The sequence below is a fragment of the Lathamus discolor genome, chromosome 2, assembly GCF_037157495.1.
Source record: "Lathamus discolor isolate bLatDis1 chromosome 2, bLatDis1.hap1, whole genome shotgun sequence".
NCBI classification, from domain to species: Eukaryota; Metazoa; Chordata; class Aves; order Psittaciformes; family Psittacidae; genus Lathamus; species Lathamus discolor.
Window position 1 is genome coordinate 141,992,531 of NC_088885.1, and position 21,548 is coordinate 142,014,078.

At 43.6% G+C, this 21,548-nt stretch overlaps 1 protein-coding gene across 5 annotated transcripts in view; it reads right to left on the reverse strand.

The window, feature by feature from the left end:
- RSPO2 (R-spondin 2) overlaps window positions 1-18,240 on the reverse strand; it is a 104,912-nt gene extending 86,672 nt beyond the window's left edge. For 2 of the 5 annotated variants that reach the window (XR_010610267.1, XM_065668812.1), the window contains exon 1: window positions 18,043-18,240. Coding sequence is in view for 3 of the 5 variants with exons in the window: in XM_065668812.1 (XP_065524884.1) it covers window positions 18,043-18,136 (94 nt within the window). In the remaining 2 variants the exon portion in view is untranslated. Of the gene's footprint in view, window positions 1-2,554; window positions 2,639-3,049; window positions 3,120-6,038; window positions 6,103-18,042 lie in introns of those variants that run through there. The other 3 variants (XM_065668815.1, XM_065668814.1, XM_065668816.1) reach the window with 3 other exon arrangements.
- Window positions 18,241-21,548: the final 3,308 nt, after the last annotated feature.

Sequence of the window (21,548 nt, forward strand, 5' to 3'; positions counted from 1 at the left end):
GCAGAGGTGCTCCAGTCCTCTGACCATCTGTGCAGCCTCCTCTGGACTCGCTCCAACAGATGCGCCTCCCTCTTCTGTTGGGGGCCCCAGAGCTGAATGCAGTACTGCAGGTGGGGTCTCACAAGAGCCGAGTAGAGAGGCAGGATCACCTCCCTTGACCTGCTGCTCCTTTTGATGCAACCCAGAGTATGATTGGCTTTCTGGGCTTCAAGCACACACTGAAGCCAGCTCATGTTGAGCTTCTCACCAGCCAACACCTCCAAGTCCTCCTCGGGACTGCTCTCAATCCATTCTCCACCCGGCCTGCATTTGTGCTTGGCACTTGGCCTTGTTGAACTTTATGAGGTTCATACTGACCCACTCCTCCAGCCTGCAAGGTCCTTCTGGATGGCATCCCTTCCCTCCAGCATGTCAACCACACCACATAGCTTCATGTCATCAGCAAACTTGCTGAGGGTACACTCAATACCACTGTCCATGTCACTGACAAAGATGTTGAACAGCACTAGTCCCAATACAAACCCCTGAGGAACACCAGTCAATGACCTCCACTTGGATATCAAGCTGTTGACCATAATTCTAAGTGCAGCTATCCAACCAATTTCTTACCTATCGAGTGGTCCATTTGTCAAATCCATGCCTCTCCAGTTTTGAGACAACGATGTCAGCTTAGAGATAACGACAGTGTCAAATGCTTTGCACAAGACCAGGTAGACGACGTCACTTGCTTTCCTCTATCAATTGATGTTGTAACCCCACTGTACAAGGTCACCGTATTTGACCTTTAGTGAAGCCATGTTGGTTGTCACCGATCACCTCTGTATTTTCTAAGGGCCTTAGCACAGTTTCCAGGAGGATGTGCTCCATGATCTTGCCAGGTCCAGAGGTGAGGCTGACCGGCGTGCAGTTCCCCAGGTCGCCCTTTTTCCCTTTCTAATAACGGGGTTATTTTTCTCCTCTTCCAGTCAGTGGGCACTTCACCAGACTATCACAATTCTCTAATATGATAGATAGTGGCTTAGCCATTTCATCTGCCAGTTTCCTCAGGGCCCATGAATGCATCTCATCAGCTCCCATGGACTTGTGCACCTTCAGTTGCCTCAATGTTCTTGAACCTGATCTTCCCCTACAGCAGACAGTTCTTCAGTGTCCCAGTTCCTGCTTTTGCGCTCTGTGACTTAGGCATTCGCTGCTGAAGATCAAGGCAAATAAGTCATTGAGTACCTCAGTCTTCTCCATATCCAGGTAACCAGGTCTGCTGTTTCCTTCTGGAGAGGGACCATATTCCCCAGTAGCCCCTCCATGTTGGTGAGAAGAACATCTAGCACAGCACCTCTCCTCAGTGGCTCCTCTATCACTTAGAGAAAGAACACATCAATGCATTCACACCTTCTCAACATTCTCTCTTCTGCCTGTCCTTCCTGAAGAGCCTTTATCCTTCCATTCCAAGGCTCCAACTATAGTAGCCATCCCACCACATCTCTGTGATGCCAGTAAGATGATAGCCCTGCAGGGGCACACACATCTCTAATGCTTCTTGTTTACTACCCATACTACATGTTTTTACATAGAGGTGTTTAAGTTAGGAACCTGATGAAGCCAATGCATTGGTTGGAGCATCAGGAATTCCTTTATGCTGCTCTTCAAGTGCTCCTCTGGTGACCCACAATCCCTCTCCAGGCTGTGGGAATCTCTTTCCGGCACTGGTATCAAACTGGTAGGAGTGGGGCAGATTGAGGTCCCCCTCCCCCAGCAACTTTCATTTAAAGGCCTCTTCACCAGCTTGGCATCCTGTTTGTGATGATGACAGTTGTCACCTTAGTAACTCTTTCCAATTTACATTGCTGCTGTGAGCAATTTTCTGTCGTGCATAATGAAGAACACATTTACATCCTGTATTTTTCCAAATCTTATATATTACAGGATTAATAGGCCTACCCAAATAAGAGAATTGAATTTATATCTTCTAAGAGATGCATAGTCTTCACCATTGTAGTGCTGTTAGAAGTCTACTCCAGGAGCAAATGTGTAGTCCCATTTTCCAGATGAAGAAAGATGGAGGCTGGAGGTCAACAGAACAACTTCACCACAGTCACATAGGCTGAGAGTCAAGAAGCGGATATATATCTTCTGTACCCTGAGACAACTCCTTATCATTGCAGTCATCCTGTTATAAATCTTTAGTACAGCTTTATATCCTGCATGTACTTACAATATTCAAAACATCCACCAAATCTTCTATCATCTTCCCTGTTGTCAGCCCAAGGCATCAGTTTGAGACAACAAACAATGACAATGGACCAGACTTAGAAACTTCGAACTAGAACAGATAGAGCATATTTACTGTTCAAATATATGTAAACTTCATCTCCTGATCTTGCAGGAATACCATTAAAATGGAATTAAAATGAAGTAGCTTCTGTATTTCAGATCCTTTCAAATCACAGCAGGCTGGATCTCACCCTGAAAGAATGACACTTAATGGCTGAATACTTTTTTGAATCCAAAGCATAATTCCCGCATAAAAACAACAAAAAAAATGTATTACATTTACCTGCACTCTGGAGGCTTAACATCCAGCACATTCCAAGTGGGAACTAAAATCAGTATTTGGCAAAGGGCTACTGATTTCTTTACACTGTGGGAATGAAAATACAATCTTAAAAAAAAAAAAAAAAAAAAGACACGTCATATGCTTATAAAACACTAAAAGGTGCTTGGTATACATTACATAGATTAGATTTGTAATGTGAACAATAACAGACTAAAACTAAAGTAAAGATACTTTAATATTCTTAATATAAGAAATATACATTTCTTAATTTTGAGAATGCCTTAAATTTTTAAAGCTATTTTCCATTTTCAGGTAAGTTCAAGTCAGGAAGGTGTTCAGCTAAGTATCTCTAAATGCAGGCCTCTTTGAAACATCTTAATTTTACAATCCAAGTCTGAACTGCCTCAAACCTTGTAATTTTCAAAATCTTGTGTTATTTTGGTGTGAAATAAACCATAATTTGGGTTTTTTTATGAATATATAAGTTGTCCTTACAGCAGTTAAGTCAGCCTGCTGAAGAGCTCCATCCTTTGTGTCTGAAAATTAATAAAATGTCAGGATAAAACCACATTTAAATACTTTTTCAGACACGTGTAATGAAAAAAACAGCAGTAATTTCTGCACACTACAAAGCAGTGATGCACACACAGGTTTTGCTGTCTCATCTCTGACAGACATGAGAATGCAGAAAACTTCCCCATCGTATCTTCTAAGTCTCTTAGATCACTGTCATTAATGCAATGTTCTGCATGCAGGTGTGTGCACAGTCAATAAGCTCAGAGGCAGGAAGCTTACTCATGTGCTTATTATCCTTCATAATAACTATATACATGCCTAGAGATCAACACACTAGGACCTCTTAAGCATGCAAGTCACTGATACAATTAAAATTGCACTGTCATAATGCAGACGCAAAAGAAAGACTTACAGTGACTTCTTAAGCTGTGAATGCTCAAGATTTATAAGAAAAAGAGAGAGGAAAACCTACTTTGCAGGCGCAAATGCAGGAATCCATTATGGGGGTGGTGGGGTAGAGGAATCTGGTTTTAAACATACTGACCAGCTCTGCTGGTAAGAGAACCAGGCACCTTGGATTCAAATTTCATGCTCTCACCACAAAACCACAATCCCTGCAGAGCATTTAAGTAAAGCAGTAAAATGAAACATCAAACAGCAAATACCAAGCTCTAGGATGTACTTTAATACTATCAAGAGCATTCAGCTAATCATATTCCTCCTCAGCTCAACTTATGTAAACAAAAGAGAAATTATTCCATCCAGTAGAATATCATGGGGATCTCTAAATGGTTACTCTATGGAGAGAGGAGATAGTGTTTCTGTTACAAACTAAGCATGAATGACAAAAAACAAGAAACGAATTAACATGGTAATGAGCAATGATGAAAAACAAGTCAACTATGCTTGTGACTAAACAAAACGGTTAATGCTCTGTCACAATTTCATAAGTTAGTGGTGTGAGATGTAAATGCAAAAGAAGGATAACACCAAGTAGTTCTGACATTAAATCATTTCAAAGTAAGTCTCTTGAGAGACATGCTATTCCTCCATAGCATGGCATTTCATTGTGTGCTTTTTCTCATACCTGCCAGGCTCGATTCTGGGTATTTTAAGATTAATCAAGCCCAGAAAGACACGTGCTAGGCTGAGCCTCACAAAGATCTAGAGTCAATTACCATTTTCTGTAGAAACACAAAATTTGTAATGAAAATTTCACACAGAAATTGATATACTGAGTACAAGCATTGCGCACTCCAGCAGCAGTCAATAGTGCTTTTGAGAAAGGTCCAAGAAACTTCTTGGTAGTAAAGGCAAATTCATCTCCACATTAAGAGTGCTCCCAGTCTAAGATACTCAAATCTAAACCTAGAAGCATGAGATGAAGCAGTTCCTCCGTGTCCTGGTTTTGGCTGGGATAGAGTCCATTTTTCTCCCTAGTAGCTGCTGCAGTGCTGTGTTTCAGCTTTAGTCTGAGAACAGTGCTGACAACACACCGATGTTTTAGTTGTTGCTAAATAAAGCTTACTGCAATCAGGGACATTTTCAGTCTCATGCTCTGCCAGTGAGGAGGGGCACAAGAAGCCAGGAGGGGTCAGAGACAGGACACCTGACCCAAAGTAGCCAAAGGGGTATTCCATACCACAGCATGTCATGCCCAGTGTATAAGGCAGGGGGAGTTACCCAGAAGGACCAGATTGCTGCTTGGAAGGGGCTGGGAACTGGTGGTGAGCAATCTTTTGCCCTGTGGAAGAACTCAGGACTTTATAACCCCAGAGTCTAGACTTCTATGCCTGTAAGAGATTATCTCTCATTTCAGAGAGGTGCATGGGGAAGTATCCTTAGCCCTCCAAAACTCAATCACAAACAGAAGAAAAAATTACTTTCAAAGACATCAACACAGTAGGCAGGTTAGTAAGGATATGAGACTGTTGGGTTTGCTAACCCCACACAACCAGAAAACAAACACCATGGTGGAGGAAGTGCCATCGCTACTAACCATTCAACTGACTCTTCTGGATTTTGAAGTGTCAATGCATGTACTTTTTGAAGTTGTCCACATCTAAGGATATGAAGTACACGTGTAGCTGTTTATCAGCTAGAGTACATACACTGAGCTCCCAGCAAGGATAAAAGTAACAAGATGTAGATGAAAAAAATGTTAAGACTTTGGTAATTAGCAAAAGCCAGCTGCAGCTAATAAGGAGAAGGAATGTTAAACTGGGATTTGATTTTTTTTTTTTTCATTTTAAAGAAAAAAACACCACTTTACTGCAGCTGAGACACAGAAGCCAAGTAAATCACTGGACTCTTTCACTATACAACTGCTAGGAGAAAACTCTGCGTGGAAAAATTACTGCAGCTGATCTGGTAGGAACACAAGCCCTAAATGGAGGTCTTCATTCAGGTCAAGCTTTGGCAAATTCTAATCCTTCTCAGGTGACATTACTTGAATTCGACCACATCCAGTTGATCTCTTCAAATATTTTCCTTCCTCTCCTCCTTAAGCCTTCCAGAGTGTGTGTTTAAGTAGCACAGACTAATGTTATTTTACCCAATGAGCCTCATATTACACCAGGCTCAATATGCAGTAGTTTCACTTAGTGGCTGCTTGGAAAGCTATTAAGAGAAAACAATATGAAACCAAGTCTGTCTTCAGATTCAGGTTTAACAGAGTCATATTTCAACTCTTTTCCAAAAGCTGAAAAAAACCTACACATTGATGCCATTGCTAATGTTACAATAACTGAAATAAAAGTTGGAAGCACCAAGACTTTTTCCAGGAGTCTGATGGAAAGAACTAAAAGTAATGTAAAAGAGTTCTCAACACAGCATTAGCAAAGTGAACTACAGCTCTTAAAAACTAGAGAAGTGCCTGACTTTGAGACTTTTTGTATGATCTGATAGTAATATTGAATGAGACAACGATGTACCAGAGCAAGCATCACTTCAGAAATATACACTATACCTGAGACAGATTGACATTGGCCCAAGATTTATGGCAAGATGAGTGAGACCAGGCTTGTATCCAGTATCTTCACAAAGCACTCCTTGGTATTTGAAAATATTTGGAAATTAATAAAAAAAAAGAAAAAGAAAAAGAAAGAAAAAGAAATGGGGGAGCAAGGAACTCATATGAATCAAAATTTGCACAATGCAAAACCCTATATTTACAGTAACTTTAAATGGCTCAGATCACCCAGGCAAACATAATTTTTTGCCTTCTCTTTGATTTCACCTTTCATTTCCATTGTGCATCATCAGCAGTTTTTGCGTGGAAGTATGAAGGAGAGAACAGAAGTAAGAGGTGGAGCAGGTGCAATTGCAAGACTTCTGCTAGACTGGGAGTCTTGTTGAAGGGAAGTGTCAGAGCTGGGCAGTCCTGTGTCACTGCTAAATACCAGGAAGCTTCTCTGGGTTGATCTCAGTACTCCAACAAATTTAAGGTGATGGCAACCGCACATGATTTAGCCACATATTCCAAGGATTCCTAAAGGGAATGGAATCTCTGTTTCCTCTCCACAGCTGACTATTACTAAAAGCCAAGCAAGGCACAAGCTAGGCACCTGATACATTTCTAACCACCTTTTATAGCATGGCTGTGGTTGGAAGGGACTTCTGGAGGTCATTTGGTCAAATGGCCCTGCTCAAGCACAGACACCTAGATGCAGTTGCCCAGGACCAAGTCTGGATAGCTTATAAGTATCTCCAACGAGGGGGACTCTACAACCTCCATGGCAACCTGTAACAGTGCTTGGTCACCCTCACAGTAAGAAAGTGTTTCCCCGATGTTCAGAGGGAACCTCCTATGGTCCAGTCTCTTTCTGTCACTGCACACCACTGAAAAGAGCCTGGCTTTGCCTTCTTTGCACCCTTTCTTCAGCTACATTGACAAGATCCCCCTTGAGCCTTCTCCATGATGAACAGTCCCATCTTTCCACCTTCTCTGACACGAGAGATGCTCTAGTCCCTCAGTTATCTGTTTGACCCTTTGCTGAACACTCCCCAGTATGTCCATGTGTCTGTACTGTGGAGCCCAGAGATGGACACATTACTCCAGGTGTGGCCTCCCCAGTGCAGACTACAGGGGAAGTATCACCTACTGGCAACACTCCTCCTAATGAAACCCAGAGTACCATTAGCCTTCACTGCAGCAAGGGCACATTGCTGGCTCATGTTCAACATAGCAACATCACGACTCTCAAGACCCTTCCCAGATGGATGGTCCCCAGCAGATACTGATGCATAGAGTTGTTCTTTTTGTGGGTGCAGGACTTTACACTTCTTTTTGAACTTCATGAAGCTCCTTTCAATTTCTTCAGTTTGCTGAGGTCACCCTTGCATGGGGTGGGGGGGTACTTTCCAGAATACTGCTGGCACAAGATGCAAATAACAAGCCATTTTTAGCAGAACAGACAACATCCTCCTCTTCCTGTACCCAAAGTAGAGCAAAACTAGATTCTCTTTGACACAGTATAGAAATGTCTGTATTGGGTTACAGAGATTATGCAAAAGAGAGAGCATGTGCAGCACAAATATGGGAAGATAACAGTTAAACTGTTGGCTTCCTTGCTGACAGAGATACAGATGAGGCTGAAGTCTGCTATCTGAAATGAAGGAAATACCCTTTTTGTGTGTGTGCTAGTACATGCCCCTAACACCGAGGTGATACATAACCCAGTTAACATGGACAACTGAGAATCAAAACTGGAGATCAAATACCCAACTTCATCCCAAACTCTTAATCACCAGATTATTCTGTGCCTCCTCTTCCTCTTCTACCCTAAAACAGTTTTGCTCAATTAAAAGTATTTTTACAACTACACATCTGTAAGCAGTAGAGATGCACTGTGTAGCACTAGGTGGTCTGCAGGCTCTGTTCACCTAAATATAAGAGTTTGAAGAAGATTCGCATCTCAGTTTCGCAGCACACATACTTCATTGAAGCAGTTCTTAGTTTTCAGTTTCTACAACAACCTATATAAAAAAAAACAAAACCAAACCCTCACAAACATAACACTGTAAACTTGAATCAAGGTTCTCTTTATAGAAAAATATTATTACTTCAAACACTACAAAGATGCTGGGGATATTCTCATTTTACTTCCCAACTACAATTTCAAGTGTTTCCTAAAACTCAATTCTCCCCTCTTCCCTCCAAAAACACCCCAAACAACTCTGAAGGCCAAAGACAAAAGATGAAGTTCAGCAAAATCTGGGACTGAATAAAAGTTATGGTAAGCACTTGTAATTCTGCAGTTTCATTAGCTGAAGTGCAGCCGCTGAATTCCAGTATACTGCAGGAGTGCTGTGAGAAATACAGCCGGTGCTTTGAGACAGGTGCTTTGGCTTCCATTTCAATTACATGCTTCCATTATTAACTCCCGTACAGCCATAATATTAACATTTGACACTGAAATTTCGCACTCACACCACTTAGCATTTACACAAAAAGAAGGATTTATTCTCTACTACCATTGCCATTAGCACAGATATGTATTAAGCAAAAGTTTTACACGGGGAAAGACTAGTAGTGCAAGCAATCCCGCCGACTTCTTTAAGGTACCCTCTCACTAGGAGGGCAGACTTCCCTGCACCTAACCATGACAGGCAGACAACATCAACACAAAACAGGTGATCAGCCCATGTGCAATGAATATTTACAGAACATCTTAAAAATCACCAAGGACTCATACAGGCCAGGTATATTTTGCATGGCCCAAGCAAGGAGCACAAGTTGAAGAAATGCCCTGTCATCAGCTGTAGCTACAGCAGTAGACCACAACAGCAAAGGAACAAAACTGTCCTGCTCCAAAATGTGTCTTCCCTCTGATGTTTCTCAGAAAAACAGCTTTCCTCACAAATGACCATTCAACAAAGCAGGGGAGAGAAGACTGCCCATTTTGGAGAGGAGGGGACACTAAATTAAGAAGTAAAACCACCTCCTGAGAATGCTCCTAATGAAAGTATTAAACCATATAATTGAATGAGGACGAAGTGTTCTTTCAGTTTAGGTCCTTGCAAGAGTGAAGCATCGCATATTTGTAAGTATTTTACAATATTTAGCAATAGCTCTGAGCAAGCTAAAAACAAGTAGCTGCTGCAGTGTTGTGCTGTGAAAACAACCTAACACACCTTGGGTGCACTGCAGTGATCCTGTCAAGTCACAATTACTCTTGCAGAGTCAAAAATTGACCCATGTCATAGAATCATAGCATCAGCTAGGTTGGAAAAGACCTTTAAGATCATCAAGTCCAAATGTTACCCCAGGACTGCCAAGTCCACCACTAAACCATGTCACTGAGGGCCTCATCCACACTCTAATCCTTGAAAATCAACCAGCTTTCTCAGATGCCTCTTTTCTCCAGACCTGTAACCACGGGATTCTTTAAGGCAGATCCCTAAACAAAGTCTCCTCGACTGAAGAGTGAGGTGCTTTTTGTATTCCTGCTTCCTCTCAGGAAGTTGCATCAGGTTGTCCTCTCTTTTCTGGACTTCACTTTGACAGTGATGGCTGATGATGTAATGAGCTACAATATCCATCCTGTTATTGGCACACACTGTGTAAAGCGAGACCTAAACCAGCCCTGAACCAGCTGTAATGAAAGGCCAAGAGCATTTCTGATAGTGGAGCGTAATCTGGGACAGATTCTGCTCTGGCAACCTTAATTCAAACATTATTGTCTAAGTAGGGCAAGCATTACTGGGCCTCACCTCAGTCTGGATTCTAAAGTACCACCTCAATATAGACAAAGCGAAAGATGATGAGGCTTTAATTCCCATTCTAAAGAGCTGTATGATACCCACTTCAATTTTTTGTTAATTGCGTAATCCAAGAAAGAAGCAAGAGCCAAGCACTGTTGCTGTTTCAGTGTTCCCAAGTTACCCAGCATGTTTCAGTGTGGATACACTGGGTGTTGTCAGCGCTGCTATACATGTGCAGATTAATCTGTGCATGCACAACAGCCATCTGTCTGATATGGCTTGATGTGGCTAGTTTGGGGGCTTTTTGGTATTTCAAAGGTGGCAACCATACGGCTGAAGAGACCATACATTAGTATAGAGTATTTATTTGTGTGTAACATATTTCAGCCAGCATTTCAACCTGAAAAAGAAAGTAATATCTCTTCAGGAAGTTTATATTTTGTTGCACCACTGTAACACCCTAACAGAAATACTGCTGTCCCTTTGCAGTGTAAGGCAGTACAAGTTTCTCCCAATATATAAGAAGGCACAAACTTTGTCTTCATTGCTGCACATGGTGTGCTTGGGAGTTAGTGTTCATGCAACTGCCCACTGATTAAAAAAGCACCAATTTAGGCTGTACCTAAAAGCCGACATCACAAACACTATTTATCTTTTAGGCCCCTTCCTCTGCCTCACTATATTTATGTTTGGGTCTGGTTTGCATCAAGATGGAGAAAATCTTGACAATTCTCAAAAAAAAAAAAAAGGCAAAAGTTTCTGTGAGGTAAACTTGAGACTCATACTCCCTAAACCATATGTTCTGGATTATTTTCAGATTTACATTTTTTAAATCCTAGAGAGCAAAAACTATTTTTATTTGGTTTTTTAAACAGAAAATCATACTAGAAGGATTTTCATAATGTTCTGGACCTATGTTAACCATACATGAGATTTGCTATTACCCTCTTCAAATAACATTCATAATTCAATTAGAAGTGTTTATTTTGAAACATAATTACAGAGCTGTGTGCCTCTTCTAAATATTACCTGTAATTACTTACACTTCCCTTGTTACAGTCATGAAAACATCCCACAAAAACAAAACAAAAGGAATGAAAGCAGATAGAATAAATTCCATTCCCTCATACAAGGACAAAGTCTTACAGATACATCAAGTACTTGGCTCTACTGAAATTTGCATTTCAAAAGGAAACGCATAACTGCTTAATTATTAGATTCCAAGATTTGCAAACTGCCTGCTATCAAAAGATATTTCTCCTATTACAATGAAACAAAGAGCATGAACATTTTTTGCACTGCTCACCAGATCTTAACAGGTGCAATCTTGAAAACCTCCCCTTGATCGCACAATCAAGGTACCTCAAACGCTAGTTGTTTTTTTGCTTTCCCTAAAAAAAAAAAAAAAAGAAAAGAATCTCTTTCTGCCCTCACACTACAATTTTAATCCTTTTTTGTAAAAAAAAAAAAAAAATCTTTTTGCTCTTCACAGTTTGTACATTGAATTCCATAAACAAGAAGAAAGGTCAAAAAATTTAATCACCAATCTTCTGTGTGCAACTACCTAAAAATGAATTTTAAGTGACAAGTTTGCATTTAAGCAATAAGCAGTTGCATCAAAATAGAATAAGGTTAAAGCAAAGCTATACAAATTTATTGGAGCATTGCATTCAAGAGTACTTAGGTACAAACACAAGGATGAAACAGGGTGACCTGCACACATCCAGAAAATGCTAGCACCTGCTCTGTGATCCACAGTTTAATAGATAAAGGTCAGAGATGTGTTAATCAGGGTGCTAAAATGGAGCAATGCCAAAGTAAAGACATACAGTTATGTCTTTAAACCCTTGCAATCTCAGAGGATTATATACAGAGTATTCTGATATGCAACCATTTTAGGTGAGTTACAGTTGTCATCTCCAGCCCATGCTCAGAACATCGATTTTCACATCAATTAAGTATTTTGAAATAGGCTTATTTGCAAACACCAGCTCCATGGAATTTCTCCTCCTGCCACCTCAATGCAGAAACTGCACTGCAAGGGTGACATTAGAGTGTCTGACAGACTCATTCTTTCATTCTTGCTTCTCCTGCGTTTGACATCATGTTACACAATTGTGGGTGCACACACTGGAAGGGTGTCCTGGTTTGAGCAGGTTTAAACCATGACAAAGGGCAATCCCTTTTGACTTCATTTCTCCTCAGAGTTTTGAAAAGGCATTAGTGAAGATGGACAGGACAGTGCATCTCATGTTAAACCCTGTAAGAGCTGGAAGAGCCAGAGAATGAAATGATGCAGGCAGGCTTCAAGTCAGGTTTACAAGCCCCTGTGACCACAGGTACACACACTTTAACAAGTGTGATGGTAAACCCTGGCCTTTATGTATGGAGCTAGCTGGACAAATCCATCATGTAGATAGAAGAAAAAGCTGTATGACTCAAACTCTTCATCTGCCTGACACAGCTCAGAGACAAGGTCCCCTTGATACTTCACTTCCCAAGATGCTTTAGTCAGAATCCAGATATCAAAAAGTCGTACTAGAAGTCTATTCCATGTTCTACACCTAAAATTACTTGGGAATAGGCTTTAACCTCAACACTACTGTCACAAAAAATTACAAGACTTACTCTGCATGCACCAAGTGGCTTTACAGCATGTGACTGATGCTTTCCAAAGCGCTGCATCTGCTAAACGAGTACTACAATGAGTATGAAAACCATGGCAGCACCTAATTTTGGTGTCTAAAGCAGCCCATGATGAAAGGATCAAGCTGTTACATTTGTGCATTATCAACAGCCAACACATATGAAGTCATGCTTTTCACCAAGAAAAGGATTAGCAAACACTTGGAGCCTAGACAAATAAAGAAAGTTCTCCAACTGTGACTAAACAAAACTTTAAGGTGAAAAGAAAATGTCTGAGGAATCTAATTTAGTCCTTACAAAATACCTGAAACTAAATGAATCTCTAATACAAGAGAAAGTATCGCTTTCAGGGACCTTATCTGTTAAACAGCTGCACTAACACACTATTTTACTATAGATTAGATGTGGTGATTCTCTTCTCATTTGGGGCTCATTTCAGCTTATTACAGGGGCTAACAGTAAAGTGTAGTTCAGATGTACACATCTTCAATTACAGACAGAGGCAGTCAAGTCATCTTATGCTTATTGAGTCTGGGGTATTCTTTATCTTATCAAAAGCAAGCACCTACTGTAGGATGAGTTAAAATGTACCAACAGCTCTATGGACTATACCAACTAGCACTGTATCAATTATTAAAGAAAACGTAGGCATTCATATTGCAAATAATTACATGAATCCCACCCCTGGAGTTTATAATCAAGGCTGCATTTTTGGAAAGGGATTTTATGGTCAGCTGTATGCTTCAGAGCTTGATGCAAAGCACTGGGAGAAAAGTCTGCAGCCTGTGATAGTCCGCAGGTTTAACTAGACAGTCCCCTCTAATGTACAGTTAGCTAAGGGGTTTGGGTATTGAGAAATAGCTTGTGATCAGAAATGAAATGCAGACCTCCATGGGATAGTCTGACTTTTGGCAGAAATAGCAAGGAAAAAAAAAAAAAAAAGAAACAAACAAAAAAAAAAAAAACCCACAAAACCGAAATACAGCTTACAGAAAGACTGTTGTTTATTTCTTCACGCCTTGAGTTTTGATAATCAACACCTCTTCCACTTTCTAGCTTTTAAATAACATTTTTCATTAAAATCAGCTTATCTAAACACTACCATGCAAACACACTTTGTCATAGTAATTATGATGTATGCTGGCCTGTGTATTGTAAATGACACATTGAAGTAAGAAACCGCATTCTTGCTATTAGCATCTTAGCTTCCCTATATTGGTGTACAAACTCACTTTTGGCATTTGTCATGCATTTTGAGCTGCTCTAGTAACAGATTTCAGCCAAATTCTTCATCACAATGTAAATCATGCTGCAGTTTTTAAAACAAAAAGCATATAAGCATGTGGCAGGGGGTTGGAATTAGATCGTCTTATGGTCCTTTCCAACCCAAACCATTCTATGATTCCATAAGCATAGACTTCAAGGTCTACAGCCATTGAGTCCAGCATCTTGACCCCAAGTGGCCCAGAATGGAGGCTATGGGGATGGATATAGGTGAGGGAAAGCATACACACAGCAACACTGTGCCAGCACACGCTCCCAAATTTTAGTTTCCACTAAAACAGCCCTCCTTGAGACACCTGTCAGGTGCATACAAGTTGCTCCAGGGTACCCTGCCTGACCTCTGCTTGCTCAAGATCACATACATGCCAAGCCCAGAAGGTTGTATTTTAAATATCATAAGCAGCACTAGAAACCTACTTCAGGAAACTGAACCAAGCCCCTAAACTTAGGTGTCTGTTTTCATGGTGAATCCTGCTCTTGGGGCTTTGGTCATCTCTTCTACAAACCTTCACAATCCACTTGAGCATCTACTATCCTCAGTAACTGCACCATTACCTAGTTTGGTACTCAGTCACTGACTTCTGCTGGCATTTTAATGTAAGAAACTTTCTCAGACTTAACATATCATAGGGTGTAGCCAAAAAGTTTAAAAGCTTTTACTTTTCAGTGGTTACAGTGTTAGCATATTCTTGCTACTGTAGTAATGATGTGTATATGAAGAATGTTTAATAACTCTCTATCCTAAGTAGTAAGGGGCTGAGGTACAGAAGCTGACCTCCAAAGCTTTACTACAGATCACAAGCACCAGGGAAATTGCTCCAGGAAGTGTTAACATGTCTCAGTTCTTTTACAAACTCTGTTACAAGTATTTAATGTAACACCTGAGGAAAACAGATATCTCAAAGCACAGCTTCCTCATAAGATTTTAAAGGTTAACCCGCAGACAAAAAGTTAACTGCCCTCCAAATGTAAAACATGTTTCAAGTTCAAAGGGAAAAAGAATAGGTAAAAATATTTGGACACTGTTGGACAATTCAAAGATATTCTTTGTCGTATGATGTTAGGTTTGGGGTTTTTGAGATTGCAAATTACTCTTTTGGAGGTAGTACAGTCCCTATAAAAGCAGATGGGATGTTTACTTCAGTTGAGTACTTCCAACATAGATTCCTTTTTTCAGTTGAGTACTTCCAACATAGATTCCTTTTTCCTAGTGCTCAAATCATCAGTATTTCCAAAAGCTTGACTGCACAATCCAACTGAGACAGTTTCCAAGATGCTCACCATCTCATAAGTATCTAGTCAGAAAGGTAAATCAGTCCCCAGTATCTGAACAGGGCTTTTTTTCTAGCTGAAAAATCCATGTAACAGCCTATATATAATTATAATGTTAATAACTGGGTTTTGGTCAAGATTTCCATCTTACATAAAGGTGATACAGATTTCATCTACATAATTTTGATTCCAGCTACCATGTTCCTCCATACATGCATATATTGCTACGAGTGCCATACACAGAGCTATAGTGAGCTCCGAAAAACACCTGGGTAAATCTTCCCCAGGCATTCCTGCTATTTCCACCTGTGGATATTTTGCCATGGCCACTGTCACATACTATGCACCCATTGCCAGAGATAGTACCCCTTTCTTTAAGTATATCTAATACTGAGTGAGAGCATAGAATAAAGTTGTACAATTAGACAAGAAAGAGAAAGGAGGTGCTTTGATAACAGGTGTGAGATTACACCACTGACCTTCAAGCTATGTAACCCTTAGATCCATTTTAGAATAAGTTCTGCACGAAAAGCAAATAATCATTATTACCTGCTCAGGACAGAGACTTGCAGAGGAAGAATTTGCTGGCATGTTTCAAGTGAATCAAGGTTCTGAGCCAGCTAGGCACAGCAATATTCTAATGAGTTGCAAAAGTAACTAAAAGCAGCAGTGGAGTTAGAATCTGTTGATTATAATGCATTTACCAAATAATGCTTAATGAAATAACATTGACTAACAAAACACAAATCAATGCCAGGTAGAAACCACACTCTAAACCTCAATTTTTCATTCCGCTTCTACTGCAAAGTTGCATGCCTTGTTTTGGGAAAGGGTTGAAGATGACGGGGAACATCGCCTCACATTTACTAAATTCTCGTTCACTAGAATATCCTACATCAGATACAAATCCACTCAAACTCCAATACAGGCATATATACTTGAGCTTACTGTACATTTAGCTGCTTAAAGAAGTCAGCTACACATGGTATTTGCCCACAATTCCACTGAATACAATTGATTTCTACCTCACAGGAGACTTGATCTATGCCAAAAATTTTATTTCATTAAGAAAATGATATTATGGAGCATCTGAGATCATGTAACAGACAAAAACAGAATGCCAGAGAAATTTTAACTGCCAGTACCCCACAGTGAATGCCTGATTATTTACAGATGGGATATGGAAAAATTGTGAAATTATTGGAATTTTGGGTCCTGTACGAAAGCATTACTTCAGACTGCATGTGTCATAGCAAATGTCTATTATAATTTTAATACATTCTTAGGGTTTGCTTTCAGTGCTCAGAACTGGCTCTGCTTACTTCTTTAGACTTATTAGCTGAAAAAGACTGCATTCTTTGAAGCGCAAAACGGAACCCTTAGGTGATAGCATAAAACAGTGCCAGTAAGTCAACTGTCAATACTGATGGTATTTATCCAATAACTAAACTAAAACCTAATTTAAATCAATCTCCTTTGGAAAAGCCAACTGTTCAACAAGCGCAACAATCAGTCTAAGATCAATCAGCGAACGTGAGATCAATTAAAACCAGCTTAAGTTTTTGTAGGAGGACAATTCACACAACTCGAGTTGGATGTCTATTCATTTCAGTACTCCCACAATGCAATCCTTAAGCTCTGTTGTAAAGCAGAAATACCACTATCACCCTCCGCAGTCTAGCCAGCACTCTAAGTAGTTCCACATTTAATTAAAGACACAGTATACCCTTTGTTAGCACAGATAGTCTGGTCACTTTAAAGGACTGCTACAGTTCTAGCCACACACACAAAAATTAAATTCCGGAAACCATCTGTTGAAAATACACCAAAATTAAACTGCTTCACAGTTTTATTTGTACGTACTCTGAAGCAGACTATTGCCCTTTCACACTTTCAGTGCTATATGTACTGGCTTAACACAGGAGATATTAGCTCCTTCCCCTTCCAAATAACTTCACCAAAAGTCCAGTTCTTTCAGAAATACGAATTTCTCAGCAGCTGAGACACCTGATAACCTCAGCTAACTTTAGAAACGGGAAGGGAAGACATGGCCGAGAAAACAATAGGAAAGGGGTTAGCGAAATATTTTGATTATAAAAATATTTATACTGAAGGTGTAAGCCCAAAAACAGGAAAAAAAAAAAAAAAGGAAAGACGCAGAAAAGCCCACCAGACGGCCCTGACAGCTGGGAGAGCTGCAGTAACCTTTTCGTCCACATGGGTGCTGTACTGGCACATCTCACCGCTGCGACTCCTGAACTCCAGTAATCCCGACACCAGCATTTTAGGAAAAGCAGATTAAACTCCAATGCACCGTTTCTCTTTTTAACTCAAAGGGATCTGCCCGCTTTAGCCAAAGTTGGCGGCACAGGCACCTCTTGCCGCTGAGAGAGGCGCGGTTCGCTCCGCCTTAGCGGCAATCCCGAGATGAGCCGCCGAGAACCGCGGGAGCGGCGGGGACGGGACTGGGACAGGACGGGCAGGGGAGAACCCGCCTTCCTGCCTCGGAAGCACGGTCACCCCAAGGATGCTGCACGGGATGCTCTTCAAAGCCCGCCGCATGGGCACACGAGCCTGAGCGGCACGGGCGAACAGTGAACCTCGAGCCGCCGTGAGCTACGACGGCGGGACCGCCCGCTTCCACGGCTCACGGCGGCCCAGGGGCCGGCAGCTCCATTCCCGCGGCGGGCAGCTCCCGGAGAGACCCCGGCTCGGCCTGCCCCGCGGGGAGAAGGACACGTCCGAAGGGGCTGGAGTGGCGGGGAGCTGCACCCACCGCTCGACGGCCCCGGCAGCACCCCGCGGAGCAGGCTTCCCGTCGAGAAAGGGGCCACGCCGCTCTGCCCGCTCCGGCCTCCCAGCGGGAGGGCGGCAGCAGCCCCGCGGAAGGGTCCCCACGCCCGTACAGCCCCGCGCCCCGGCTCGCCGTGCCTGCGCCGAGCGGACACAGCTCACCTGCCGGTGCTGCCCCGGCGCAGAAGGAGAGGACGGGCACACGTAGTCCTGTGCCCCGCTAGCACCACTGCCCCAGGCAGGCGTCCTGGGCGAGCGGCGGCGCTACTCACCTCTCTTGCTGCGTCTCCAGCGGCCGGCTTGGCAGTGGCCGTAATCCATACAGTTCAGTATGATCAGGGCAAAGGAGAAGAGGCGAAACTGCATCCTGGGCTGCGGGGTGGGCAGCCTGCTCCGGCGGCAGCGAGGGGCGGCGGGGGCCGGCTGCGTACGGGACTACGAGCGGCCGCCAGCCGCGGGGACCGGCAGGAGCTCACACGGCTCTCGCCGCACTTCTCGGGCGCTGAAAACTCGCAGCAGCTTCCAGCATCTCCCGTGCGCCGCAGCGAGGGAGAAGGGGAAAGAGCCTGGCTCCAGCTCTCCCGGTCCGCCCCCTGCTCCGGCTCTCCCTGAGAAACAAAACGAGAAGCAGCACGGCCGGGGGCGCGCACAGACCGCGGGGCGCAGCTATCCGCAGCTCGGCGGCCAGCGGTGCCGCTCGGGCCGGGCTGTCAGTCGCGGCACAGCGCTATTTATCGCGGCGCAGGGCGCACCCCGCCCACACGCGCTCAGGTCGCGGGCACGGCGGGGCGCAGCCGCTCCCCCCCGACCCGACCTTCCGCGGCGCGTCCCCGCCGCCGGGCCCGGACACCGGCTCCGCGCCACGGGGCAGCCCCCCGCGGGCTCGGCGGGGCGGGCGGCTCCCGCATGCAGGCGGTGTCCGTGCCACCCCCCCCCCCCGGCTCCAGCTCCGCCGGGGCCGCGGGGCCGCGGTCCGTTGGTAGTGCCGCCGCCGCCGCCGCCGGGGGACCACCCCCCCCGCCCGGCCCTAGTGCCGCCCGCCGCCGCCGCGCCCGCGACCCTGCCTCGGCCGGGCCCTAACGCCCGCCCGCCCCGCGCCCCCCGCCCCGGCAGCTGCTGAGGTTTTCGCCTCGCTCGGCGCGCTTCTCCCGCTCCCGCAAAGCCTCCTCGCCGCTTCCCTGCACTCCTCATAGCCCCGGGAAACCCGGCGCTCAGCACTGCTCTCCCGCTTTCTTACTCCTTTTTCTATTTTATTTTTCTTCCCGCAGTGTTTGGTAGTGAACTCCGGTTCCTTCTTTCATCCCTGGCTTTAAGACCTTTATCCATGTATTTTCCCCTCCTTTTCTTACAGCTTCTTAAAATCTGAGCTCGTACTTTCCAAATGAAGTGACACTTTCATTGTCCTGGGAACATGGCTCTTGCATTCCTAAAGCACAACTTTTTTTTTTAGCTGTTTCTAGCCACATCTCTTCTTGGCAAAGGTACTGTGGAGCTAGTAAATCGGGAACCCCAATATTGCACAAAAGAGAGGATGAAACAAGTGACCACCCAAGAGGTTCCAGGTGAACTTAGCTCTGATGGAGGAGGGCCTGTTAATTCTCGTAGCATCTATTACACTGACCCCACAGAGCTATCCAATTTCTCTGCTCCTCACTCACAGCCTGTACCCCAGCACTGCAGGTATCAACAGACCATGGCTCCTTGTTTGCAGTGCTGGACATAATGAGCCCCAGAAGACCTGGGATACTACAGAGAAGGTGTGGAAGCTGGAGAGGCATCTTGGGTCTGATACAGCTGGCAGGTCTCATAAACCCAGCTGGATCCAGCCTGGCTCTGAGCTGGCTGTTTCTGCTCCTTTTGACCCACTGACAATTCTGGTTGTGGGCATGTGGTGCCAAAGTACCTGAGCTGCCTCGGGATGGAGCCAGCTAGGCTCTCACCAGAGCAGATGTATGCTTTCCAGAACAGAGCTGACTCTAGGAGCATAACTGTGTTCACATGGCACTGTGCCCGAGCTAATAAATCATGTTAGACCCCAGAGGGCTTTTCGTCGGTGGCCCAGACAATCTGACCACAGATAAATGATGTCTGACTGTATGGTGCTTACCATCCCATCCTGAGACCCCAGAAATTTTGACTGTATTTATAATATCCCTCTGAAGCACAGAAGCATCAGTACCCTCAGTTTCCAGACAGAAGGCTGAGTTACAAAGAAGCTAAATAACTCCCCTGAAATCAAAAAGGATGTATGAGACAGCATCAAAACCTAGTCCTGAGTTTCCCGAGTTCTCAGACACCACTATAAATAACCCTTGGGCTGCCCTGTTTTACACTTACTTACTGTACAATCGTAGTGATGTACAGGTTTAATCGCTAGTATGAAATGTATACATTTTGTAAAGTCACATTACAACATCTTCTGATGCCAAGTCTTTATTACAACTGTCATTATGGGGTTACAGTGTACGAGATCCTACTGAGCTACACAGAGCACCTGTACCTCTCAGTGTTGTCATAACCTAAGAATTTCAGAGATGTGACCTGTCAAATAATTAACACAGACCTAAGAACTAAGTCAGCCAAGGTCAGCTTAACTCAGTGTCAGTGGTCTCTGAGTGGATTTGGAGTGGATGCTATGGGAAAGAGTGCAAAAACAAAGGCATGTCTAGATGTGGTTTGTGGTCTTTACTTCTCCTATCTACTTACACAGTGAAATTTTACAATATATCTTGTTGCAACAGAGCCCATAATTTATTTTAGTGGAGGATGTTTACTGGCAACCAGAGTTCTCCAAGATGTGCAGTCCCCATATCCACTCTAACTTCAAGTGACAGGTTGTGTGCCACATGCAGCTGCGACTGACACTTTTTGCACTGGCACTATCTTTAGAGCACATGGTTACAATTTTCTGATGCAGAAATAAAAAGCATACAACCACCCTAGAGATCCCCCCAAGCTGCAGTGCAAGGGAGAGAGACATCAGACTACAAGAAGAAGGGGAAATCAGAGGGGTTAACCCCAGCTTTGTGAGTACTCCAGGAAGTTATCTCCTTTACTGTTTTCAGGTCTACAAACCCATACTCATGGGGCTTTGAGTCTACAACAGTTACCTGGAGATGTGTCTTAGAGTCCTTTGTGTAAACAGTGATAACAAGACCTCTCCATGAACACAGCTCCTTTTCTGGATGTGTCTGAAATGCATAGAAATATAAATGGACTTTCAGAAAGGTGCCCTGCTGACACTGATGTTGTCTTAAGTCCCCCAACATGTAGTACTAAGTTTCAGGGGAAACAGGTCTCAGACATTGCCCCATTTCTTAAGGAGGAAGCCTGTCACCCTTCTCCCCTCTGGGCTCCAAAACCTGGAAAAGTAAATATGAGGAAGGTATCTCCAAGTGAAAGTCTTAGATTCTAAGAGCAGGAGTAAGCCTCAGCACTGAGATTTTCCTGTGTGCAATGGGGGAGGCAGTAGCCCAGGTAGAAGCCAGCTCTGTGGAGGAAGCTGCAGTCAGTGCCTCAGGAGCTGCTGAGATTTCAGCATCCAGGCTAGACCACCCACAGGCAGCCCCTGTTATACCTGGCACGGCTAGCTATGGGCTAGCATCCTATCATGCCGTGTAAGTACAGGACATAGCTACTTCCTCAGGACTGTTTCAAGTGATTTACACCAAGGGACAGCAGGCAAGGAACATCTGCAGCCAGTGAGACACTGTTAGTCTGTAACAGGCAGGCATCCAAGCTGGAGTGGCATTTTCAACACTTTGGTAGGAAACACAGC